Source organism: Balaenoptera musculus, chromosome 11 (assembly GCF_009873245.2).
Source record: "Balaenoptera musculus isolate JJ_BM4_2016_0621 chromosome 11, mBalMus1.pri.v3, whole genome shotgun sequence".
Lineage (NCBI taxonomy): Eukaryota > Metazoa > Chordata > Mammalia > Artiodactyla > Balaenopteridae > Balaenoptera > Balaenoptera musculus.
This window is the reverse complement of record NC_045795.1, coordinates 76,795,776-76,822,620: the sequence shown is the minus strand read 5'-3', so window position 1 is coordinate 76,822,620 and position 26,845 is coordinate 76,795,776. Positions and strand designations below refer to the sequence as shown.

General features: G+C 42.1%; 1 protein-coding gene across 20 annotated transcripts in view; it reads left to right on the top strand.

The window, feature by feature from the left end:
• CADPS (calcium dependent secretion activator) overlaps positions 1–26,845 on the top strand; it is a 477,472-nt gene that overhangs the window by 414,396 nt on the left and 36,231 nt on the right. For all 20 annotated transcript variants that reach the window (XM_036869030.1, XM_036869050.1, XM_036869049.1 and 17 more), the window contains 2 exons: positions 16,847–16,879; positions 23,512–23,619. In XM_036869030.1, coding sequence (XP_036724925.1) covers positions 16,847–16,879; positions 23,512–23,619 — 141 coding nt within the window. The remainder of the gene's footprint in view (positions 1–16,846; positions 16,880–23,511; positions 23,620–26,845) is intronic.

Genomic DNA, 26,845 nt, shown 5'->3' with positions numbered 1-26,845 from the left:
AAGAAAGGGAAGGTCTAGTACATTCTGGAAATGGGCAGTTCATTGCGACTCAGGGCAAGGCCAGAGGAAAAGGAGGAAAATGACAGAGATGGAGTTAAGGAGCTAGTCTGGAGCCTGGTCATGAAGGACCTTGCCCATGGTTATGGAAGTTAAGGGTTTACATGGGAACATTATGAAAATTGATCCCAATGGAGAAGTTAAGAGAGGTCATAGACAGACCAGCTACCTGCTACAAGCTGGAGTTGGGTTTGTGGTCTTCTAATTTTGAAGCTTCGAGCCACCTGTGGAAGGCAAGACTTATGTCGTCTAATGTATTTTGTTCACATGGACCAAACAAAAACACCGGACCCTGAAACGCTCAAGAACTATAAAGCACTGATCTGCCACGTCTTCTACAGACTTCTTTCATCAGCCGCTCCCCAGTTTTTCAGAACTTGACATCCACTTTGGGGTCTATGACAGATAATTTTATCACCTAGTAGGACATCCTCTTTCTTTCCAGTTCATGCCTTGAAAACACAGCTGACAATTAACATACCTGCTGTCCAAGGCAACGCTTCAGAAGCTTTCAGAAGGAAAAAAAAAAAACATCCAAAGTCAACCATTTCCCTTAATATTCTTTAGCAAACATATAAATGTCATTCAAAATGAACGTAAGACACAGTATTTTCTTTAGACTGTGAGGCGCTGAACTACAGGGTCGTAGAAATGTCAGCTATGAAAGAAATACCTAACGAACATGTACACGGCTTCAAACAGGAAATAATTGTTCCGAAATTAAAAGATAGAGATTCTGACCTGACCTCCGAGCCACATGCAGTGGGAAGCTTATCACCAGAAAGGTAGAGGGAGAGATGTGATTGTGAAGCCCAGACTTAAAGACATGTGAGCACATTATTGAACATTTGTGAGTCAGTTTCTTCACCTCTAGAGTGGGGATGCTAATACCTGCTTCAGGGAGTCGAGGGGACAAATAGATACAAAGAGAGCATTGGCCTTGCATGGTACCTGCCATGTTGTGAGGGCCCCATAAATAGCCATTCTTAACCTTCCTTCAACTTAAACCTATCGGAAGGTTTAAATGACCCTAGTGCTTTTAACCAACAATTTTCTCACTGGTTCAGTCCTTAGCATAGTATCATTTCTCCTAAGCAACCCAAACTATTATCCGTAACAGGATCAACCAGAACTCTCTTACAACTTCTATTTCAGCACATTCTCATATTCAAAAATTTGATTCATCAAAGACATTTTCCGTTAAGTTTAGCGTGCTTTTAGCATTTCATGCTTTACTTTAATTCTTCAAGAACTTTGCATGCATACATAGTCTCTAGAATACCTCTCTATTAATCAAAATAGGTGTTTTACCAGAATTGAAGGTCCCATTTTCCAAGCATATGTTAAATTGAACCAGGTTTATTTCAACATGCACCAAGGTTACTTGCTTTTCCAGTTCTGCCCCTTACCAGGGTATAATCTTGGACAGATTAATTGACTTCTTACCTTAGTTTACTGACCTATGAACTGGGAATAATAATAAGACCTATATTATGTGGTATTGTTAGAAATAAGTGAGAAAAATATTATATACCTGGAATGGGATAAGCATTCAATACTTGTTTTAATATTGTTATGATTGTGGTTGTTCCTGTGGTTATATCACTGAGTATTAGAATCAGTTAATCAGCTACCATGTTTTAAATGAATGCTCTATGTCAATTATTGAGCTAGAGCTGTAGATGGGGAAAGACTTTTTAAAAAAAAAAAAAAAAGACCTTATCTCTGTTATCTGGAAGTTACTATCTAGAGTACATACAACAGAAGCAACTTTGGAGATTTTCTGGTCCAGTGTTTCCGGTGATGTGCTCAGTTCCTACCTGCCGTTCAGAGCCAATTCTTTGCAACTCTTTTCACGTCCAGATTTAGTGATGTCCTGTTGGTAGCTTAAAATTGACCAGAGTCAAAGTATTTGCACCATGGAAATTGGCAAACTCTGCCAAACAAGGCTGTTGCTTCTCCTTCTTCCCCTTCCTCCTCTCCTTCTCCTCCTCCTTCTTTTTGACAGCCTTTTTCCTAGCATATCACTGAGTGTTTTCCAAGCATGGGATATATACCACACGTTACCTGAGAGAATGTTAGATGCGGCAACAACTCAGTATTAAATAGCACCAATCAAATTGTGAGAGGGTTATTTTTAAATTTTATTTTCTTCCTTATCCTTCTATCAAGGAGAAAGTTTCCTTTGAGGGCTTACCTTCCTCTCACACTTCTCTAAAATTTCAGATCTTCATGTCTAATGAAGAGAAAGAGGGAGAGTGGGCAGGCCTCAGGCTCCACACCCTCCGCAGGCAACCCTGCCTACCTAGGAAGTAATAACGTCGCTGTATTGGGTTGGCCAAAAAGTTCGCTCGGGTTTTTCCATACTGTCAACCTAATATTTAAGTTGTATTTATTTTTATGCTTCTCTTACTGAGAGTGATATTGAGTTTCCATGTATGGTAGTGACACCAAGTTTCTTTTTATAATTAAGTATTTTTAAAAGAGAGCCAATTTAAAGGAAAATATGAAGTAAATAAGTAAATAGAGTACAGATGGCACATGGGCAATAGCCCAAATCAGGAAGGTGGTATTGATGCCGGAAGTTTGGGAAGTTGTGATACATTCTAGCCACCCCATTTTGCAGCTGCATAAACTGAGGCCAGGGAAGGAAAATGACTTGAACCACTCGTTTCGTCACAGAACCCAGACCTCCTATCCAATCCATGTGTTTGTTTTCCCCACTCTTTACCTGAGCTGAGCGGGGTAGGGAGGGAGAAGAAGAAAAAAAAAAAAACCTCTCCACTCTGTAGCAGATCTAGGCTGGCTACAAGAGGCAAGTTGTCACTGGCAACGGTGATGTAAACAATCTATATCCTTGAGTTCAGTCTGAGGCAGCTGTGGGGAGAAGAGAAGGGCAGCAGGGCTGACAGGTGGTCCCTTCGTGCAGAAACATTAATGTTCAGTAATGACGGTACAAGCCTCATTGGCTTCGCACCCGGGCCATGCGGAAGCAGGGGCACGAGTAAGACATGGTCCTTGGTCTCTTCCAGCTTGCGTTCAGTTGGGCTTCTTAGTGTTGAGAGACGTTTATAAGGCAAAGGAAAACCTAAAAATGCCAGAGGTGGGCAAAGCACCCGCCCCCCCACTCCACTTATAATCAAATAAAAATAAGCCTTCATGCCTGCTTCGAGATTTTACAAAATTAAAACTTTCCAATTTGCCCTTCCAAGTTTCTCCTAAAATGAGAGGATGCCGTGTAAATGGGCAATGGAAGAGCAGCTCAGCATCCTTCAGTGGGTACAAACCCCGGAGTCCAACAGACCCACATTCACGTACCAACTTCACGGTGCTGCCAGCTTTTATCTTGCAGGAAGTCACTAAACCTCTCTGAGCCTCAGTTTCCTCATCTGTAAATGGTGATAATCATCATGCCCCCCTCTGTGAGGGTTAATTACTAATAAATCACTTAGCCTAGTGCCAGCCAAATAATAAGCATGCAACCATTGTTAAATCTGAGCAGCATTAAAAGGGTAGGTTTGGAGGGGCCCTTGAGCCTTGCAGAAATCCTCTCTGGGAATGAAGTGTTGGGAGAGAAATGAGGGAGAGTGGAAAGAAAAACAGGTCTACTTCAATCAGGCATCTGTTCGGAAGCCCCAGGGGGGGAGAAGAGAGATGAGAACATACACTTCCTGGACCCAGTCTCGGAGCACAGTACCCTGAGCAACGGGAGACGAGAACAATTCTCCTTGTTAATGAGGCTGCGGCTCCTAATCAGCGCGTGGAACAGAACGCTTTTGCTTAATAGAGATCATTTCCCTGCCTCTTGCCCAACTCCCCAGCAGTGCCAGCAGCTCTTTGTTTAATGAAAGGTGGGGACTTTGAGTAGTGTGGTGGGATGGGCTAGAGGAGGTATTATTACCCTCATTACTATGATAATAGTTTAATCACAATCAATATTTATGAACATGCACAGAAGCCATGCAATCAACCAGCAGCCCTGCAACTCATGTTCTTGCCTAAGGATGCTTTCCAGGAAAGCCTGGGCTATCTCTCACCTTTCCCCAGCTCCTCTGAAGCTCTACAGTGGTCCTCAGAGGTCATTTCAGAATATCAACGATGGTTACATCAGTCATTACGTATGAGGTCTTGTGGTAATCGGTGAATAAAATCATAATGTAACTCTTTTTTGCTTTTCAAAGTACATCCATAAGCTATTGTCTGGATTTTATCTTCAGACTTTGGTAAATTATCTTGTGAAAAAGGTAGGGCAGGGTAGGAGAAGGCATAATGCCGTAGTGAATCTTTTGAAGTCAGATCCATTCGGGTTCGAATCCTAGCTCTACCCCTTCTTAGCTGTGTTCCCTGGGGGAAGAAACTTAACCTCTCTGAGACACAGTTCCTTCATTTGTAAAATGAGGAGACAAGTTCTTAAAAGAATTGAATAAGTTAGTGTAAATCAGGCATTTAGTCATTGGTAAATGCATCCATATTTTTATATATGACTATATATCAGGTATTAATTATTTCTATGTTGTCTATGAGAAAACTAAACAATTGCTGTTCCAAAGTTCATATAGTCAATCATTGAAGGAACAGTAGTGAGAGTCCAGACTTAGAACCCAATATTCTCTTTCTATTATCTGAAAAAAAAAAATATTAACCCTCGTTCCATTTATAGGCAATTTAGAGAAATTTTATTTTAAAACATTTTGATGCTTAACTCTTTCAAATATGAATCACATTTTGAAAGCCAGAGATTATCTTCTGAGCAATGACCATCTGATCACCCACCCATAAAAATTTTGGTTATCACAGTTCCTACATCTGTAAAAACAGTTACTTATAAAATCTGGCCCTCCTAAAAAGGAAAGCAAGGGAAGATGGCCTCACAGTGAATGTGCATCTATGCAGCATGTACACGGTGCTGACACGGGCACAGCATTTCACAGTTGGCCAGAAACACCCTTGATCTTCAGCAAGCACCGAAAACATTTCAGCCTCTCTGGTGGCAGAGCTCTGGGAGTCCGTCATACTGTCTGTGACTCCAGATCTACTTCAAGGGTTGTGTTTTTCTCCAGTGCTCAGAAATTGTTGGAAAGGGCTTTCACTGTAATTGTTACTTGGCCCCAAGCAAGAGCCACCGAGGTTTGCTCAACTGCTCACCCGCACACACAGTCCCAGTACATCCACCCACTGGCACATTCTGTCTCCCCCAAGCCATCAGGACCTTGGTTGGCACTTAACAAATTTATTCCTCTTCCCAAGATGCACTTAAAGCATCCAGATTATGTACTGGGGAGGGGGAGGTGGTTTGCTACATTTTGCTTCTCGGAATCATGATTTCCGTCAAGCAAAAACCTTGAAGAAGTTACCCTGGAAAAGATACATTCTTCCCGCAAATGCTAGAATGCTGAAAATTCTATCACTTGTTTTGTACTTTTTGCAATAACTTTTTATGAAAGAAATATACATACGTGGTTAAAATGTGAAATAGTACAGAAACACAATAATTATTTTTTAAAAAGCAACAGTTCTCTGTCCCATCCCTTTCCATCCTCAGTCCCTTACCCCAGAAGGGACCCTTGCAAACAAGTTTGCTTTTATCTTCCTAGCTCTAAGTACTGTTCTTATACTGCAGTTTCTTGGTTTATCGATCATAGAGATGATTTACCTCCCTGCTGTAGTACAATAGATACTCACTTTGCCCTCTCCACTTTCCACCCCCCATCCTGTTACAGTTACATCAGTATTACCAGTCACTTTACATAGTACCCATCCACCTTTAGTTCTTGTTTCATCCACAAGACGAGGCTCTTGACACCCATGTCCTTTTCCTTCCCCTGCTGCTTCTTCCAGCTGATCTCTTGTTCTAACATGGGAACTGAATGACACACCTCTTCATTCTTATCACTGAAAAATGTAATAACCTATATTTACGAATGTGTCTTGAATCTAGACCAGCACTGTCCAATAGAACTTTCTCTAGTGATGGAAGTTTTCTATATCTGAACTGTCTAATACGGTAGCCACCAGCCACCTGTACTTGAAATGTGACTAGTTCAACTAAAAAGTTGGATTTTTAATCGCATTTTTTTTTCATTTATTTAAATATAGTCACTTGTAGCTGTCTGATAGTGCCAGACCAAGCTTAATATACAAGCCTAACTACCTAAAGCAACTTGATTTTCCAGCAGAAATGATACTAATAGCTGACACATAGTTCTTACTTACTATGCCCCAGGAACTATTTTAGAAATTCACTTAATAACCCAGCAACTCTATGTAGAGTACTACTATGCCCATTTTATAGATGAGGAAAGTAAGGCATGGAAAAGTGAAGTAAATTGTCTAGTAAGTGTTGGATCTAGAATTTGGCCCTACACCATCCAACCCCAGAGTCTGTGCTCTCAGCCATTTCCCTGCACTGCCTCTAATCCCCATTAGAAATGACCGTGTCCTTTTTCGGGTATTTCCATTCTGCTGATTAATGATGTGCTCGTGCTTCTCCCATGTTACTGGCCTGAGCGATGCTTATCACTGGGGCTATGTGCATTTAGATAGAACCCTGCCCATTCCATTTGTGCCACAAAAAAAAAAGAGAGCATGAAAACTGGAGGCTGAGGAAAAATATGGGCAAAGGTAGGCACTCAGGGCAAATTAGCTGATTTTGCCAGTAGAATAGAAAGGCTGTTCCTTTGGTGTGCAATTCCAACAGTAGTAATAGCAGCTAAGCACGTACTGAGGACTTGCCATGTCCTTTATTCTGCCCTGTATGTGTATCATCTTCATTAATCCTCACAGCAGCACAGAGAGGTACAGATGATGAGCTGCATCTCGAAGGTACTGGGAATATAAAGGAGGTAGTTCATAAGAAACAGTGAAAACAGTGCCTGCACAGGGTAAATAAACAACACATGCTGCCTATTGTAATCCTGATATTTCATCGCCAAGTCTACCCACTGGTGCCTGCTACATTGTCTGGTACCTGTGTGAACGGTCTCTATCTCTATTGTTTTTTCCCTTTCCCTGATACTATCATTTTTCCTGGAGCCTCCTTTCCAGAGCTCTTATTAATACTAAGATATTAATAGCCTTTTGTTTTACTGCTAGAGTATTTATAAACTTTTCAAGGTGTGGGAAGTGTTTCCTATTCCACATCCTTCCTAGCACCTGCCTCATACACCATCTAAGAGTCGTATTTCTGGAAGGAATCAGGGGAAAACGTTTAGCTCTGTGCCCTATTATAATAGGTAAGGACAGGAGGCCAACAGGTTAGACAAGTAGTCAGTCAACTAGTTAATGGTCGTATTAAGATGAGAAATTTACATTTTATGATTCTTCCCCTACCCCCCACCCCAATGGCTCCTCCTCTAGTCCAGAGGTCAGAAAATTTCTTCTGGAAAGAGGCAGATAGTCAATATTTTTCACTTTACAAGCCACATAGTCTCTGTCACAGGGACTCAGCCTCCTCCCTTGTAGCGTGAAAGCAGCTATCGACAAGATGTAAATGAATAGGCATGGCTGTGTTCCAATAAAACTTTATTGATGGACACGGAAATGTCAATTTCCTGTAATGTTCACATGTCAGGAAATACGATTCTTCTTTTGATTTTCCTTCATTTGAAAATGTGAAAACCATTCTTAGCTTGTGAGCCACACAAAAACAGGCAGCAGGCTAGATTTGACCCACAGGCCAGAGTTTGCCAACCCTTTTTTCTAGTCTATAAACTATAGATGGGAACACACTTGGTACAGTCAACTCGCAGCTAACAACAAGTGACTGAAACACTAGTAACAATATTAGGTAATACTTCTTGAGCTCTCACTAGGTACCAGGCATTGCACTGAGCACTTAACATGATGTCAACCTGTTCAGCCTCACACGAACCTCCTAAAGAAGACATTGTTGTTACCCTCATTTTGCAGATGAGATTATAGAAGCTGTGGGAGGTTAAAATTTTTTTCCCTAAGTTCATTTAACTAGTAAGTGATGGAGCATAATTCTAGCAAAGCTCTGTCTGACCCAAAGTCCCTATATGTCCCACAAGTCGGCTCCCCTTCTCCCAGATCCCAGATGATTATTAGGTAAGAAATAGCTTTAGAATGACACATCATTTTCACATTATCAGCAACTTGATGTCCTGAAAGGACTCTGCACCTAATAACCAGGCCTGGGCTTGGACACCAATGCCACCACTTACTGGTTTACCTCTGCAGAGTTGCTTAACCACTCTGAATCTCATTGTCTTCTTCTGTGAAGCGGGGCTGGTGAAATGAGCCTTCTAATGTTCTACAGGAATGATTAATTGAGTTAGTTATACATGAGGTGTCTAGCTCAGTGCCCCATACATACATGCTCAATAAATATCATTGAGAATCAGGTGAAGATCAGCTGGTCTCCTTTTATAGCCAGGAGACCCAGGAATGCCCAAATCCTGTCTTAGACCATCAGTCACCTCCCCACAGCATCCTCCAGGAAAATACGTGCAATGGATAAAATTGGGGAAGTAGGAGACCAAGTGACACCTTCTTGAATATCTTGGTTATCTATTGCTGCATAACACACTGTGGCAAAGTTAGTGGCTTAAAACGATCTGTTTATTCTGTGTACGATTTTGTGGGTCAGAAATCTGGGAAGAGCTTGGCTAGGGGATTCTTTGGTTCCATGTTGCACTGACAGGGGTCACTTGCTTGGCTGGGCTGGGGCTGAATGTCTGATAGCTTGGTGTGTCTCCATGTGCCTGTTTCTCCCGCATATGGGGTCGCATCCAGCTGAGCTTCTCCACGTGCCTTGAGCTTCTGATGGCACGGCAGTCTCGGCACAGCTGCACTTAGTGGCAGCTGGCTTTCAAGGGTGAAGAAGCAAAGCTGCTGGCCCTCTCCAAGATTAGGCTCAGGACTGATATGGCGTCACCTCCATCATATTCTCTTAGTCACGGCAGTCACGGGCCAGCCCAGGCTCAAGGGGGATGGAGGAATAATAGACCCCACTTCTCAATGGGTGTGGCATGCCCACACAGGGAGCAAAATAACTGATGGCAAGCATCTTTGGCAACAAGCTACCGCATTGTGTGGTGGGCTTTGGGTCCATATTACAATGTAGAGAACTCTGTGGAGCCCTGCTGGTCTCCAGGGACCTCTCTGTTAAGAGCTGAGGCCTGAGGAGCCAAGGACAAATAGAATAGAGAGAGAGTCCAGACCACAACCTGGTACCGGGCCAGCAAAGAAGAGAGGAAGTAAGACGGCCAGGCCTCTTATGGCAGGGTTAGTCACAGACATCGTGAAGCTTTCTAACCATGAAACAGAACCACATACCTCAGTGTGCAGATATTTAAGGTTTAACAACCCCACCCACTAGGAAACATAGCTCAACCTGTGCGCTGGAACCTGAACTATCAAATCAGCCCCTTTGGATGTGAAAGGAAAAGAATGTAAAAATAATAGGCAACATTTATTGAACACGTACTATGTGCCAGGCCCTGTGCAAAGGTTTTCACATACAGTAACTCATTTGATGCTTTGCATGGACTAAATGAATTTAGTACAAGTCAAATGCTTAGAATAGTGTCCTGCACATGTTAAACCCTTAAGAAATCTCTTTTTTCTATTAATAATCTGTACAACCACCCCATGAGGAGGAAATATTGTCATTATCTCTATTTTCCAAGAAGGAAACTGATGCTTAGAGAAGTTAATTACCTGGCCCACAACTGGTGGCTGATCAAACCAGATGCCAGCCCAGGTATCTGACTCCTGGCCTCGAGCTCTTACCTCTATGCTGTACTCATACTGTAGGGACACAAGAGACCCTTTAAGCTCATCTCACAGAAGCAACGAAAGCCATTTCCTTTTGAATTGATAGTGCCTGTCCGCGCTTTTCTTAAGTGATTCTTTAAAAGTGTTAGAGCTTGAATAACAGCTTCAAGAAAGCACTAGAAACCTTTATCCTGGGTACAGAGTAAAGAGTACCATGCTCAGAAGTTCATCCTGTCAACACATTTTTTTTAATTTTTAATTTTATATTGGAGTATAGCTGATTTACAATGCTGTGTTAGTTTCAGGTGTACAGCAAAGTGATTTAGTTATACATATGCATATATCTATTCTTTTTCAGATTCTTTTCCCATATAGGCCATAACAGAGTGTTGAGTAGAGTTCCCTGTACTCTGCAGTAGGTCCTTGTTGATTCTCTCTTTTATATATGGTAGTCAACACATTTTTATTGAGCCCCTGCTATATACCAGGCAGTGGAGATAGTGAGGAGAGAAAGAGAAGTTCTTATTCCTCATAGAGCCTACATTCTAGACATAAGGCTGGTGATAGATGATAAAATTCAACTAATAAAATAAAATCATTTTACTGATGATAATGGTACTAAGTAGCATGTTGACATACCAAACTGCCTCAACTCTCAAAAAAAAAAAAGAAAGAAAGAAAAAATCCAGATCTCTAAGATCACCTGGGTTAGGGAAGTGGAGAAGGAAGCAAAATAGTATCATGATCCTTGCAGCAGAAATTTCACAAGCCAGACACTGAAGTAAATGTTGCCGGTCCCTTGAAAGAGTGGTGTGCTCTGCAGTTTGTAGGCAAAGACAGAGAAATCATCTCCAAGTTCTTGTGAAGTCAAACAGGCAGGGGTGGAGTCAGCTTGTGCAGAGAATAAATTGTTTGCTTGGTTGGTTTTTGTCTTTTTTTTTAAGAGACCACAGGGAGAAAGGAGAGCTCAGGCAGTCACTAATGCAGTGGTATCTGTTCAGACTTCTTTTTTCTTCCATCTTTGCGTCTTACCCACCAGATTTCTGTTTGCAAAAAGGGCCTAATCCACTTTTTTTTTCCTGTCCGTGCATTGATTTAATAGTAACAAACCCTGAGGTCCTCGTGGTCTGCACCTGGGTTGCTTTTTCCCCTAATGAAGCAAGAGAAGTGGTTTAAGCCCCCGCCGTGCTCCCTATCAAAGCTACACAGTGATTAACTCAGGTCCCCTTATTAGGACCAGGCAGAAGAAAATCCCTTAGTCATCAGCATTGTGAAAATCCTAGAATGGTGAGTGTTCAATGAAAAGATTACCTTTGGGCACCTGAAAAATAATGGAGGAGCTCAATAGAGTAACCATTAAGGCTGTCTACATACGCTAAGTCAGGTGGAGGGTCGAGGTAATTAGCTGGGACATTCAAAGCCAGAGAAACTGTGTTGGACCTTCTGCCCTGACTGAGTCGGTGCAGATAATTATTCAAATCTCTCAGACATTTTTCCTGGAGAAGCCATTTTAGGTTGTGTCTACACACACAAAGAAACAAGACTTAAATATGACTGGTTTGATAGGGTTTTTTTTTAACTGAATAATAGGCAGCTTAAGGGATGGGAGGTTCAAAGCTATAACTTATTAGCTGTGTGACTTTAAGCCAAATTGCTTCCTTTCTGTTAGCCTCAGTTTTGTCAACTGTAAAATGGGACTATTAATAGGACCTTTTTCCAGAGGCCGTTGTGAGGATTAAATATAACATATGCAATCTTCCTAACTCATCTCCTGGCAAGTCGGAAGCACTCAAGAAATGTAACTTACAGTTATGAATTGTTGGATGGACATGACTTATTCTGGGTGTTTAGAGAGATTGTGCATTAAGACATCATCCAAGGAAGGGACTAGAAATCAAGGAGCGATTGCCTTTACCTACAATCCCTAATTCAGTGCCTTGGACCTAAGACTTGGTCTTTGCTGCAGGCCTATGAAAATGTGCACAGGTTGCTCACTGACAGCTGATCTTCCCACCTTCACCCTTGGTCTCCATCAGACTCTCGAAGTTTGTGTCTCTTTTTCGAACCTGCCTTCCCAGAACTGGCTCTGTCTGGTCGAGGGGCGGGGGTGGGATGTTCATGGATACTGCTAGAGAAGGGACATTCTTTGTCCCACCAGAGGGGATGGTGAGAAAGCAGGGAGACTCAGGAAGTGAAGTCTGGCTGAAGTTACAGTTCTTGTGTCTCCCGTGAGGGCAATTGAGTCCCTGCAGAAAAAGGATGCCAGACCAGGTGTCTGGGGCAAACGCCTCTCCCGCAGCCTTCTCTCCTATGCCCCGGGACATTTGGCTTTGTACCAGAGAGCAGTAGGGATGTGTGATTGAATATACAGAGCACCCTGGCTTGGGGAAATGCCCTCACTCATGCCTAGGCTTGGGCAGCCTGAGGAAGGGGGCAGAGGTCTTTGCTTCTGCCTCAATGTTCTGGAGAGAAGTCCAGTGCATAAGGTGTTCATGGAATTGGCAGGAAGTTTGCCAGACTGAAAACCAGCTCAGATACCTACTAGTAACCTGAGGAGATTCCAGCATCCTTTTCATGGCAAGAAATTGCCCGTGGGCTAGAGGTGAGCAGTGAAACTGTCCCCATGACCACCAGGATAAGGAGCAGATGCTTTATCTACACCAGTAAGCCAATATTGCTGGTTAGAAGAGGCACATTTAGTAGTTTTTACCATGTCCCCAGCTCTGTTCTGTACCCTTGGATGGATTACCTCATTCAGTTCTCTCCATATTCCTTTGAGAAACATTATAATTGTCCCATTTGCAGAGGAGGCTCAGAAGTTAATTAACTTGGTCAAAGTCACCAAGCTAGAAAATGGCAAAGCCTGACTTCTAACCCTGCCCATCCTCAGCCCATCCTTTTAGCCACTTCACCAAGAAGATTTTTTTTTAAGTTAAAAAATAAATGAAAATTACACACAAACACACACACTTTTGACCACCCTTGATGGGAAAAAATGCATAATGACAAAATTTTATAACATAGGTTGTGCTTTTTAAGAAATTTGTATTTTATTCATCAAAACAACATGTATATGTAATGGGAAATAGTCTTGTGTAGATTACAAGGTCTGTTGTTTATTTGATCTAGACACAGTGTCTGGTGTGCGCTTGGACTTTCTGACCCTTGGCAATAATTCCAAACCCCTAGTGGGTTGGGAGGATTTGGTCCTTCCTCTCTACTTAGAGTATAGCTGGCCAAAAATATAGTCAGTCCTCTGGATACTTCAAAGAAACATGATGCTTAAAAAGGTAGCACTGTTGACATTAGGCAGGAGAGGGTTCTAGGGACCAGAGTTCTGATCCTGGTTCTGTCAGTTTATTCACTCTGCTATATCCCAACATGTATACTGTAAAAAAACAAAACAAAACAAAACAAAACAAAAATAGAACTGATGACAGCTTTCTACCTCTTAAGGAGATGAGCAACAGAGAACAGGAAGCAGCCTTAGAGGTCACCTCATAGGGAAAGTCTCACATTGGAGCATCCTATATACCTCCTGCTTGAGCTCCTCCAGCAAGGAGTTCTTTTTTTTTTTTTTTTTTTTTATTTATTTATTTTTGGCTGTGTTGGGTCCTCGCTGCTGGGCGCGGGCCCTCTCTAGTTGAGGCGAGCAGGGGCCACTCTTCATTGTGGTGCGCGGGCCTCTCATTGCGGTGGCTTCCCTTGTTGCGGAGCACGGGCTTCAGGCGCGCGGGCCTCAGCAGTTGTGGCACGCGGGCTCAGCAGTTGTGGCTCACGGGCTCCAGAGTGCAGGCCTGGCAGTTGCGGCACACGGGCTCAGTTGCTCCGCGGCATGTGGGATCTTCCCGGACCAGGGCTCGAACCCGTGTCCCCTGCATTGACAGGCGGACTCTCAACCACTGCACCACCAGGGAAGCCCCAGCAAGGAGTTCTTGATCACCAGAGATAGCCAGTGCCTGGCTGGACTGAGATAGCTGTTCGCACCTTCTTCTGGGGCCCCATCATGTTACTTATTCATCCTGATTCTATGCTCTAGAACCACCGTGACCAAGTTCAACCCTTCAACATTGAAGGTCCTTGATTAACTATGTGAAAGTTTTCATTTCATTTGCCGTTAGCCCTTCCTTTTCCAGGCAAGATGCCTTCTCCTTTACTTTTCTTGTAGAAGACACTTCCAGACTGCCCTGTATCCTCAACATCTTTCTTCAAGTTCAATGGCCAGAACCAAAAAATGATACAATCCTAATAGGACCACAGTTTACTCTGAGCTGTTTTTTCCTGTTATTGTGGAATGGGAGAAAGATCAATAAGGCTAAGTGCAAGTCAGCAGTTACCAGATTTAAAAAAAGACCAACAAACTGAAGGCTAGTGCATGTAGGAGAGGGGATGGTTTTCGTCATGACATAGAGCTTGCCTTATCTTCCCAAACTGCTTTGAAAGGAATAGACTTTGGCTGGTGTCATTTTCTGGGTTGAAACTGCATGTTGGTGGTAAGAGTGGGTGTGTTTAAAGGTTGATCATTTCAGCTGTAGCAAAACTCCTACCAACTGCCAAGCACTAAGTCTACAGAGGGAAGGAGGCAATTTGTAGCTGAGAAGAATTGTTTTGTCAGCACCTGCCCTGACCACTGTTGCTTAAATTCCTCATACTTTCTACCACTGGTGAAAAGATCAGGAGTTCAAAAGGAAAAAGTGGGGCTCAGGAGACCCTTATGTGAGTCCAGGCTTCTCTGTCTTCTGGCTCAGATCATGATGAAATAAATTCGTAAATTCTGTGGGTTTTAGTGTTCTCAATAGTGAATAGATAAACAATTAATAGCCACCCTTTTACAGGGTGGCTTAGAGAAGAAACAGTATGTGAAAGTGCTTTGCAAAGTGAAAAACATCATACAAATGTTATATATTAATGTACATAGAGGAGATTTGAAAGGAAAGCCACCTTCTTGCTCAAACTAAATTCTAGAACAGGAATAAAGAGGAAAGATTTCGGGTTGAGAATCATTTAGTAAAATGTTATTTAGGCAAATTCTGGAAAGCTTTCCTCATACCCCCCTTAATGGCCCGGAGTGGTTTCCTTCACTCACCAAGCTTTGCAAGCATCCAGCTTTATATGCAACCCTGTTGGCCTTCAGACTAACTCAGGCAGTGGCTTCTCGATCTGGTCTGTTTATTCCTCAACCATCCTGAAGCCAGCACTGGTCACTAGCTTTTTCTCCTTCCTTCTACAAATTTTCCCTGAGTGCCCTTTCTAAGCCGGGTAACAAGTGAGTCACTGGGGAGACAGCTAGGGGCAAGACATGACAGTCTGTGGGAGACAGACATGGCACCAAAATTACTGAATTGTGATTGCAATCAGTGCTGCAAAGGGAAAAAATGTAGGGTTCTGAGAGAATCTGTAACAGGAGACTCTAGGAATCATCTTGGGTGCTGGCGATGATTCCAGGAGATAGAATGCATTGCCCTCTCAATAATTAACTAATTGATGTGTGTTCCGCCCTTTAAAGTTTATGAAACACTTTCCCGTACATTTTGTCACTTGATCAGGCTCTCAGCCCTACAAAGTACACAGTGGTATCACCTTGTTCTAGAAATCGAGAAACCCAGGCAAAGAGACTCGAAGTGATGATCCCAAGGTCAACTAGTTCTATCACTTACAGAACTTTTGACTCTAAATCCTGGACTCTTTCCACCCCACCCATTGGCTCACTGACTTCTTTCTTGAGATTTGACATTTTGAAAAGTGGCTTTGAGAAAATAGCAACAGGGAAAAACACTCCCCTGGATACTTTCCTGGGAGACATGGGGGTAGAGGTAGTGACTCCCAATATTGGTCTCAGCCAGGTGGCAAGAGGCAGCCCACCTGAGATGTGAAAAGACATCTTAAGTGCTTGGTGTGCATCGCAGTCTTGGTACTTGCCAACAAAACTGAAAACGCTCCTCTGATCCCAAATGTAGCCCCTTGGTCTTACCTGTGCTAAGTGGAACGTGTGTGATCCAAGTCAAAATGAAACGCACAGAATATCAGACATCCTCCTCAGGTTTTATTCCTCAAACCCAGCTGTTCATTGACTTCTCACAGGACCCATAGCCCCGCCAGATCTGCTTGTGAATCAATCCTCTCAGCCCCCATTTATTCTGTGCTTTCTGTGTCCCAGGACTCTGTGTGTGTATTCACCCTTGTATTGACCCGCTGCAACAGTTACCTAATGGTATCTGCATTTTGCAGATGAGGTAACTGAGGCTCAGAGAGATGAAGTCACTTGCCCAGGGTCACACAGCTTGTAAGTCATAGAGCTTGGATTTGAACCCAGATCTAACTCCAAATTCCATGCTCTCAAACACTGTACGTACTCCACCACACTCCCTCCACCAGAACTGAAAATAAATGTCATACCCTCTTCCTGCACTTCCCTTCTGGGGTTTTTAGTATTTAAAACCAGGAGACATAACAACAGCCTTGGGACAGTTTTGAAAGGCTCTGGTACCCTCCCAACCCCCGCCCACAGACACCCGTCTCCCTCTGGGTTAAGGGTGCCCACCCGCTACATCCCCTTCTCTTTAAGAGAGTTACTGGAAAGTGAGAACTCAAAGATTCAATTAGGACAAACCTGTAGCCAGATTATACAAAGACCCCAAGGTACAAGAAGTGACAGTGGACTTAACTGCTTTTCTAGACTGGTGAGCCCTCCACTCAACGGTCTGGGTTTAGCTACAGTCATTTTTCTCCCTTTTAAAGGGAGGGAGGAAAATGCAAATCTCCCATACCAGCTACAGAATCTCAGTAAAAATTTTGCTGTCTTTTTCTCTTTCCTTCTCCCTCCCTCCCTCTTTCTCCTCTCCCTCTCTCTCTTTCTCTACAAAGCAGTGGGTCTGGCTTACAGGGTAAAAAAATTAGCAAACAGATTTTATTTTTTTAGTACCTTTCTGTGTTTCCTGGTCAGCTCCGTCTGCCAGCATATTGTTTTAACTCTGATGGTGATACAGCATTGAGCTGTGAACAATTAAACATAAACACCACCCTCACTTCCATCCTCTTCTTTCCTCCTTAGGTGAAGGCAGCTTCCAAATATGTGGATGTACCTGTGAGTATTTGAAAAATGTTTTTGTGGGGTGTTTTGGCTTTCGTGAGAATTTCGATGGTGCCCTTGTCATTAGTTGCCACTAAACTGTATAGTCCTGACTAGAATCACCAGAAGAAAGGAAGCCAGGAATATTTCACAGTAAAATTGTTTTGAGATGAGAAGAGGGTAGGAAACTGTAGTTTCCTTCAACAGGAAAAAGAGATCCTATTTTGAGGGTAAACGCAGTTCACTTTCATTTCCATTTTCATTGGTTTCTCTGGTATATTTCATTCTGTTATCATCCAGCTCCCTTCCCCTCCTGCGTGCACACCTTGGGAGCAGGGCCTTAGCTAGAAATTTGCACAAGGGTGCCAGTATTTTTTTTTAAACAAATAAATTCGGAATTTGTTCATTTTGGGGTCAATTCTGCAATTGTTTTAAGGGAACCTTACAAAACTGCTTATAATTAGTGCAGACCTCGTTAATGAAGAGCACTCTCCAAGTTCACAGATAAAGCACTCAAAGTTGCCCAGAATTTACATTTAAATTGAGGTTAAGTTCTACACATGAATGCCAGAGTGTGGGATTACCTGTGATAAATCAGGATACATTTATGGACAGACTTTGCCCTGCCTATTAGCAAAATAGAATTGGAGAGATTTAAATATATTCCAATGAAGGAGAAAAGAAAATGATTCTGTTTCTCCATTTCTAACAAAAGAGGTGTGAGTCTATTATAAAATATTAAATTTAGAGAGCTTATCTCAACAGCCACCAACGGTCTTGTACTGAGGGTTTCTCATTCTGAACGTGATTAAGTACCCTCCTTGTTCAAATACTTATTTGTTAAAATTGTTTTTTTTCTAAAAGGATTTATATTAACATTTAAATTCATTTCCCCAGGAAGCTAAGTGTGTAATGGTTTATTGGCTTATTTCTCAAAGGATGGCAAAATGGAAAATTGGAGTGAGTTTAGCATTAGCATATATTTTGTTTGTTAAATGAAAGAATGTACAATCAATAATTATGCTTTGAATTTATATAATACTTCTCATTGGGGGACCTCCGACTCCTTCATGTAGATAGTCCTTATAATAGAGAAGAGAAAAAGGTCACATACCTGGAGCAAGGAGAGAAGTTAAGTAATTTATTTTCCCAAGCCCCAAAGTAGAAACTTTCAGTTCACAGGGAGCAAACTACTCAAATTCTCTGAGCTGGTTCTCCATCCTTAAAATAAAGAGAATAATAGCCACCTCACAGACTTGCTGTGCAGATGAAATGGCCCATGTATGGGATGCTCAGCTCTGTACCTGGCACTCACTAGATATTTCAGCAGCAGGAGCAAGGCCCTTGGGTTGAGGGAGGGGCGAGCGAGTGCTTTGCTCTATTGCACGGGGTTGGAGGGGGGGGTGAATTTGCTGACATCCACCCTGGCCTGCACTGGGCTTCAACAGTAATAGAAATGGAAATTCTAGTCCTCAACCCGAAGATCTGGTAGCTGAAGTCTGTTTTCTGTTATACCTCAAAGCAGAGGGGAGATCTCACCAGTGAGATATAAACAGGCGTTGGGTAGGCAAAACCCAAATACTTGGGGAAAAAAAGTGATCTGGCTGAAATTATTGAGGAGGTCAAATTATTTGGGGTAGGTCAAAAAGTCAAATATTGGCAGTGTTAATTAGTTCAACCTACTTCCTGCCATCCAGGCTCAAATTTATTGTAAAGATGAGGAAAAAATGGACTCTACGTCAACGTGAAAGGGAACAAAAATCAATGAGCCAAGTTTCGTCCCTCCAGGGAGGCAGAAGAAAATGATGCAGCATGTCCCAAAATGGGGTACATTTCCCACCAATGATATACAATACCGTAGAAACAGAAACTGCAACCAAGCCTTACAAAGCAGCCACTGTGTGCCAGGCGCTGTTCAAAGCACTTTACATTTAACCTTCACAACAATCCCACTTTAAGATGAGGATACTGTGGCACAGAGAGGTTGACTTGCTCAGGATCCCACAGGTGGTAAGGAGCAGAGCTGAGACTTAAACCATGCTCCTAAACACTACCTCATTTGCAAGATGATTTCCTTTAGTGCACAGAGAAACATCTCTATTTGGATAACTGAGAAATTATTTTAGTGAGTATTAGAAAAAATATGATCGGCACATTAAATGTGCTCTTTCACCATGATTTCACCACTTAGTACAGCTTGGGACAAAGCTAAACTTTAAAATTAAGTTCGTTAAAGTATTTTTGTAACAGACAATATTATAATAAGTTTTAACAAATAAACAATTTTCTAGAAAATAATAGTACAAAATACACAGGTACTATCTGTACATTGTTCACATAGAGTAAATAGTCATCATTTACGTCTCAGAACAACCCTATGAAGGGAGTAATATGATCTTCCTGTGTCACAGCTGAGGAAACTGAGGCGCAGGGAAGTTAAGTGGCTGTCAAGGTCACCTGTCGAGTAAATGGGAGTGTGAAGATTCACGTGCTCGCAGTCTGATATATAGAGCCTGCTAGCACTGGCTTCCAAAAGTCAATTGTGTGAGTTTCTTTCCAACTCTGCCTTCAGTGAGGGCACTTTGGTAGCTCAGACTCAGCCATGGAGGGAGTATTTACACCACGGAAACTGGCAAGCGCTACAGATCAAGGTTTGCTGTTTTGTTTCATTGTTTTTGTTTTGAAGAGTCAGTTGACCAGCTTCACCAGCGAATATCACCTATTAAATCAGTGGTCCCCAAACCAGAATGTGTAGAGGTGATACTTGGCAAGGGTTTTTTGGTTTGTTTTTGTGGGTTTTTTTTAATAGAGATTCCCAGCCCCTTGCCTCCAGAGATTCTGATTCAGTCGTTCTGGAGTGAAGCCTGGAAATCTCTTTCTAGAATAGCTCTCCACCTGATTCTGATAGATGGTGCAAGTTTGGGAACCAGTGATTCTCGATCTTGGTGTTGTATATTGGAAACATCTGGGGAGGTTTTACGAGGCGTAGCCTGAGGTTGCTTGCCAACTTAAAGCAGAATCTCAGGGTATGGGGTCTAGACATCAGTTTTGTTTGTTTTGTTTGGTTCTTGTTTTTTAGGCATCAGGTTTTTTCTTTAAAGCTTCCCATATCCTTCTCATTTGCAGCCAGGTTTAAGAACCATTGGATAAAATCATCTTTCAAGTTTCTTCTAGCTCTGAAGACTGAGTTGACCTCTGTTGCCCTGTGAGGCTTTTGGCACACGGTTTATTGGTTTAGTTCCTTGTGGGGACTAGTATTTAGTTACCTTAGAGGTTTGTCTCTTAATTATCTACACTAAGAGAGAGAAGCGCTGTTACCAGGTCATTCAAAACATTGCATAATCCCCAAAGCATATCTCTTTGTCTTAGATGGAGTATTCGACCCTTCAGTTCGGAGCAGATTTGCATTCCTAATTAGGGCTTGCTTAGGATGTCGAAAATTTGAATTTGTTTTCCTCAAGCTCAGCAATATCCTGGGAGGAGCAAGCTACAATTCAAATGTCCTGTTTCTTCCAAGCCACCAAGTGGCTTCTTCCCAAACTATGTCTTCCACACATGGATGGAGTTAACTATACAGACATTTATATAGTCGTTGTTTGTTTAATTATTTTCTAACATCTACATCCTATGCCATCAGTCCAAGCCGCACTTAAAATAAACAATGTAATTGTGAGATATTAAACACCGTCATCTAAAGTCTTTCCCATGGTGACTAGATAGCCATGTGGTATAAAGCTTCATTTACCTAATAGCATCAGTTGTTTAGTCAAAGAATATTTTCCATCTACAACTACAAGTTAGCTTTTTGGTTGGTGGACAGTTTTTATTTTAACCATTTTGGTTGAAAACCTGCTTAGAATGCATTGCACAGCCTTCCCTGCGTTTTTCAATAGGGAACTGACAGTACTTGAACATTTTCCCTATGATCAAGGATCACCATTGTGACTGTGTCTTTCCCCAGTGGCCCCGCTCCCCTGAGGACCTCTCAAAGTATAGGGGCCTCTGCCCTTCATAGCCCCAGACCTCAGGGGATGCTGAATATATGTGTCTGGTGCTCCAGTTTGGCAGCCTTCTCCCTCAAGCTCAGGGTATCTCGGAAAGTGATAGCTTTAATCAACACACCTGTTTCAAATAAGTCCCCTCATCCCCCTTCCTGGTCCCCCAGAGGATGGAAAACAGACTTGTTAGAACTGGACGTAAAGCTGGTTAAAATGGAAGACGGTTGTGAGTGGGGAACCAGAGGACTCTGAGAAAACACATCTCCATGCAAAGACCTTGTCATTTTTATTTTGACATTGGTTTCTCTGAAGCCTCTTTTTTCTTCTTGCTTCCAAAGTAGGTTCCAAAGGTAGGTAAGGTCATGAAGTGATAAATCTTGTCACTTACCCAAGTGACATTCTTTCTTGGGGGGAAAGAATCATAGTGGCTCATGTTTGTATAGCAATTTATGACCTTTGAGGCATTTTAACTTCCATTATTTTAGCTGATGATCACAACAATCCTTGAAGGTAAGTAGGGGAACTGTTATTAATCCCATTTTACAGATGGTATAACCAAGGCCCAGAGAAATTGAAATGATTTTCACAAGCTCCAGTGTGTGGGGGATCCAATAGAAATCCACGTAGTGTGACTGAGGAGTCTAAAAAAGGAGGTGGGACAGGGGCTTATTCATTCATGATTTTGTTCATTCTGCAAGTATTTACTGAGCACCTACTATGTGCCAGTCCTCATTTATATGCTGAGGACACAATAGAAAATAGAGCAAATAAAGTCCCTATATTCATGGAGCTTATGTGCTAGTGGGAGAAGACAACAAACAAATAAATATATAATACAGTGTCAGATATTGGTGAGTGCTATGAAGAAAAATAAAAGAGTCAAAAGATAGAGACTCATGGAGTTTAACTACCTGGGTGAGCTGAACCGCACTGATTTTTTTTTTCAAGGTTTTTAAAACATAAATGAAATGTCCCTTTGAGGACAGTAATTTAGTGAAAAGAGAAGGAGTGGTGAAAATAACCATTATTGTAGATCACTGTTGTGGTTACAAATAAGTCTGCTGAATTTGGCTTTGAATCTTAGCTCTAAGATGGCTGCATGTGTCCAGGAAAGGGTTATATCTGCCACAAGCATCACCAGGGAAGAAATGGAAACAATAATAATGTTTCTCAAGTGCCCCAGGTAGGGGTCCCCATCCCCACTGAGAACGCCCTGTGATGTCTGGCTGCCAAAGGGAGAGGAGGAGAGAGGTGCCAGTTTAGAACTGATAGCTATCACTTGCATCTCATTGGAGAACCTCTGTTGTTTCGTATCATAAAACTGCAACAATTATAGGACCATCACACAACCTGCTCAATCCATTTGCTGAAAATTGCTTGAAAGTGTAACAGTTGACTACTGTGGCTTTGAGTTGTCCTCATTGTTTTTCAAATTAATACCTTGTCATTGTTTCAGCAGGTGTTAAGAAATGTTACTAGCATCCCAGGGGCCAAGCATTGGCCCTTTGCTTGATAATTGTTTGCTTTGTATCAGGAAAAAAAAAAAAAAAAAATACAGTCCTACTGTTTCCAAACCTTCCTCATTTTCACCCTGGAAATTACACAGAAGTGTTAACTAACTTCAATTTGCAGTGCCTGACAGTCACGTCTTGTAGAGAAATGATACTTTGTGATCTAAGGTAAACCACAGTAATGAAAACTAATCTTTTTAGTTATTAGCAAACATACATACCCACTGTGGAAATTTAAGGGGTTTGTGGCAGCTCTCCTAATGACCCATATTACAGTGTTTTAATAGGTTTCTTCAGAGATAACTTTGATTGCAACATCTCAAGCAGTGTGCATTCTTAGTTTCTTTTTTTTTCCTTACAATAAATCGTTTTGTAACTACTGGATGAACCACCTGCTTACCTTTCCAGAAAATCTAATTTATTTAAAAATCAAATCCTTCCCCCTCTCCATCTTTTTTGAATCATTGGACTCTAAGGCTGTACCTTGGACTCTAAGGGAAGCAAAGACCACTGGTTGAATGTCTCCTCTGAGTAAACTGATCAGGAAGTACTTACCACATACTCAGGTTAAAACTACCCCTCAAAAATATGACTTGGGTAGGAGGGGATAGAGATTTAAATACAATTTCTTGACTTGGCACTTCCTCAATTTTTTAAAGAGGGGATCGGGGAAGGCTGTCACTTTTCTAATATTATATTAAGGACAGACAGTGGAAGGCAGTATGTTTGAGTATTTTTCAATGGAGGTTTCAATCCAAAGAAAAACCAGAGACTGTCTCTGGCTTATCTGGTGAAGATTTATCCATCAGAGTATCTTTGCCAGAAAAAAAAATTAATAGTAGAAAAAAAATAATAAACTATACAGCCCTGTAATCCCAACTCCCTTCTTGCCAGGTTGGATTTCTGGAAAGAGCAGGCGGTTTGAATATCTGTTTCAGTTCCTGGAATATCAGAGCAGGCTGTGGATAGCGATACTGTTTACTATGGATAGCTTCCAGCCCCGGTGGATAGCCTCAAACTCCAGCAAAAGCTCTGGGGGTGCACAACAGGGTGAGGTGGGGAGAGTAAAATGCATGGGTCATCGAGAAAGGGTCACTGTCTGAGAAGTCCATTTTCATGTTCTCCTGTTTCTTTGCAGAAACCCGGGATGGACGTGGCCGATGCCTACGTGACTTTCGTCCGTCACTCTCAGGATGTCCTTCGTGATAAGGTCAATGAGGAGATGTATATAGAAAGGTTATTTGATGTAAGTAAGTGCCTTCTCCTCCTTGAAAGCCAAGGAGGAGACCCTCCAAAATGTGACAAAATAAGAGACAGGAGGATAAGTCACATTTTGAGAAAATGGATTGGTCCTGATGCAAGCAAAATCTTTTCCTCCCCGTCTGCCTTAGGCTCTTATCTGTCGTGTGTCTGTTCCCAACCCACCCTGGCGTGGCCGTGTCTCAGTCCCAATCTGTGTGATACGTAGGATGGCACAGGCTTGCGCAAGCAGGCACATGCCTGCACGAAGCTTGTGGGGCGGCAGCTTCCTCTCACTGGCAAAGACCTTCCTCGGTCATGGTGCCCCTCCTTGCAATCTGGCCCTGCTGTAGGGAGATGTTCCCTGCCTTCCAGGAGGCTGAGGGTGGTACCTCCCTGCCAGCAGCTGTGGCGTGCAGCTGTGCAGTAAATGTATCGTTATCGCTTCAAAGATGCTTCTGTTTCTGGAAGACTAGAAGTCTTTAGCTGGCCCTGGGTTTTGGCAAACATGTTAGTTACTTGGTCAATTGCCGTTCTAAACCCAGGTGCCCCTTCTCCACTCCCCCTCCACCCACCTGAAAATTTGGGAGAAGAAGCAGGTGTACAGAGAGCAGGTACATCAGGCTGCCAGACCCGGATTGAACTTCAGAAAACAGATTTCTGAGGGTTAATAGTTATCAAGCAAACTTCCTTCCACTGTGACTGCATCTGCACTTCCAAAGCAAACCACTGAGGCAAAAAGAGAAAAAAAAAAAAGGAATCTGCTTCCGTCTCAAATCTCCTGCCTCTTTCAGGCCAAAGCAGATGGGGCTGCCTAATTTAGCCAGATATTTTGTTTCAAGTTTCCACCGAATTTGCCAGTGTAGACCCGGCCAGAGTGCATGGAAGCCGACGCACTTGTCTCCGTGTGGCTCTAATTGTACAGCCTACTTCTGTCTCGTGAAGCGTGAGCTCCTCCGGTCCAGGTTTCCATATTTTTAGTGCCAGCTCAAACATTCATGTTTTGGTCTACTATGGAATCCATGTTTCTATATTTTTTCTGTGATTGTGTTCAGCAATTTGCATCGAGTTTGTGTGTGTGTGTGTGTGTGTGTGTGTGTGTGTTTGTTCCATGGCTAAGCGAGCTCATTGTTGGCACTGCTAAAGAGTCTGCAGCTCCTGACTTTTCTCTGCTTTGTCTTCCAGCTCATTTGCTTTCCTCGTGTGTTGAAAAGGCTCCTGTCTTTTTTTTTTTTTTTCTTTTCTAATCATCCCCTCTCTGTGCTCAATATCGCTCTTTCCTCTGCATCACCTTTCTTCGAGAAAACTCTTCTTACTTTTTAATTCCCACCCGTCCTCTCTCGGATTAAAATGGAACTTATCTCTCATGTCAAATGTTTTATCACATTATATCAAGTGGCATGAATTAGAATCAAATAATCTTCCTGTGTACATCTTCTAGCATGGCCCACATCCACTGAGAATGCCTCATACATGCATAAAGCTCACCGGCGGGTCCTCTCCCTTCTCTGCATGCGTGCCTTTATGAAAGTACCGAGCCTAGAATGTCTGGGGCCCAATCACCCAGCCAATAGGCATTGAAAACAGGCAGGCAGCACCCTCAGGTCTGCAGTTTGGAGTGTGGACACTCTGCCCATCTCCGCTGAATGAAATTCCAAGCCACAAACGTTCAAGAAGCCTGTGGGTTGTTCTTTTCAATGCCTAGGTTGCCTTCTTCTTTTTTTTTTTTTTCTTTGATCAATATCTTCTGATTCTCAGTTTTGTGTGGCCCTCGCGTGCGTGTGCGTGCGTGTTCCTGTGTGAGCGTGTGTGAATAACCCCGTGCTCTCTAAAACTTTCAAACATCTAGTACTGAATTTCACGTTTAATCTGCCATTTAGCCTATTGTTTCATTGACAAATAACCTACCCTTCCCTCTTGATTTTTTTTTTTTATTTAGAAGTACAAGGGGGAAAAAAATTTTTTTTAAGGTAGCTTTGTTGAAGGCAGCAGGGCAAATTGTCCTTTTCTGGGGCTTTTTTTAAAGGTAAAGTACAACTGAATCTTTATTTAAGAGTGTAGCTTTGGCTAGCACAGATGGTAAACTGGACTTGCCCGACTGTTGAAGAACACAGGCAAATTCAAGCCCTCTGGTCATTTATTTGAATTAATAATGAAAAAAAATCACTAAGAATATGTTTTTCAGGATGCAAATTATGTTTAGGGTCATTCAGAAATTCACAAATATGTCAAGTCCCTTGTGGAATTACACTGACCAGCATAAAATGGCATCAGTAACATTATAAGAATCCCCACAATTTAGTCTCTTATTGTCCCAATTCTGTTTTCCCAAGGGAGTCTTAATTACCCTTCCCTGAATATCTGATTTTAAAACTTAACCATTACAATCATTCACTGCATATCACTCCCACCCCTATGGAAAAAAATTTTCAGTAGCCTATTTAGAGATAACGAATTTCTTTGCCATTTACTTCCTTACTTCCCAAATAACCTGCTCCCCTAATTTACAGAATATTGGTGCTAGGCAACCTAACTGATGTCGTGCAAAAAAAGTTCTTGAATCTGTCATGGATTTAAAACATTTGTCATTCGAAAAAACCCAGAGCTTCTCAAAAGGCTTCATTACCATGCAGCCCCAGTAATTTAATTCAGTACTTACTGTTTTTCTATAGTCTAGCAGCAAAACATCAGATTACCAACATGTTTGATTATTTTCGGCTTCTGTTTCCTCAAGCAGGGTGTTTATTTCTTTACATATATGCTCTGGAAGGCACTCGTGTCCACCGAGCTAAATAAGGGAATCAGAATATTAAGGCAACAGGGTGTCTGTGAAACCTCCCACCCTACATTTCTTGCTACAATGAACTTATCCTTTCAACTTCATTCCTAATGATAGTGGTCCTGGGGCGGGTTTCTGAACAATTGGCAGAAAGCTACTGAGAAAAACTTGTTGATCTGAGAGGTTTCTCTTCCAAATTGTTGCATTTTGATAAATGGCAAAAATGAATAATAGAAAATTAGCATTTTGAATGAGGAAAAATATATATCTCTCAGATTGTTTGCTGTTTGGAGGTTGTTGATTTTGACTCTTGTGTCATTCTCTGGTTTTTGGTTCCTGCTGGCATCTGTCATTCAGAGGCATGTTCTCAGAGCTCCAGTTGTGTTTTTAACTGTGTTTCAAAGTCTCAGTTTGATTTACCTGAGAAGTCCTTTAAGTTCTTGCTATTCAGGAT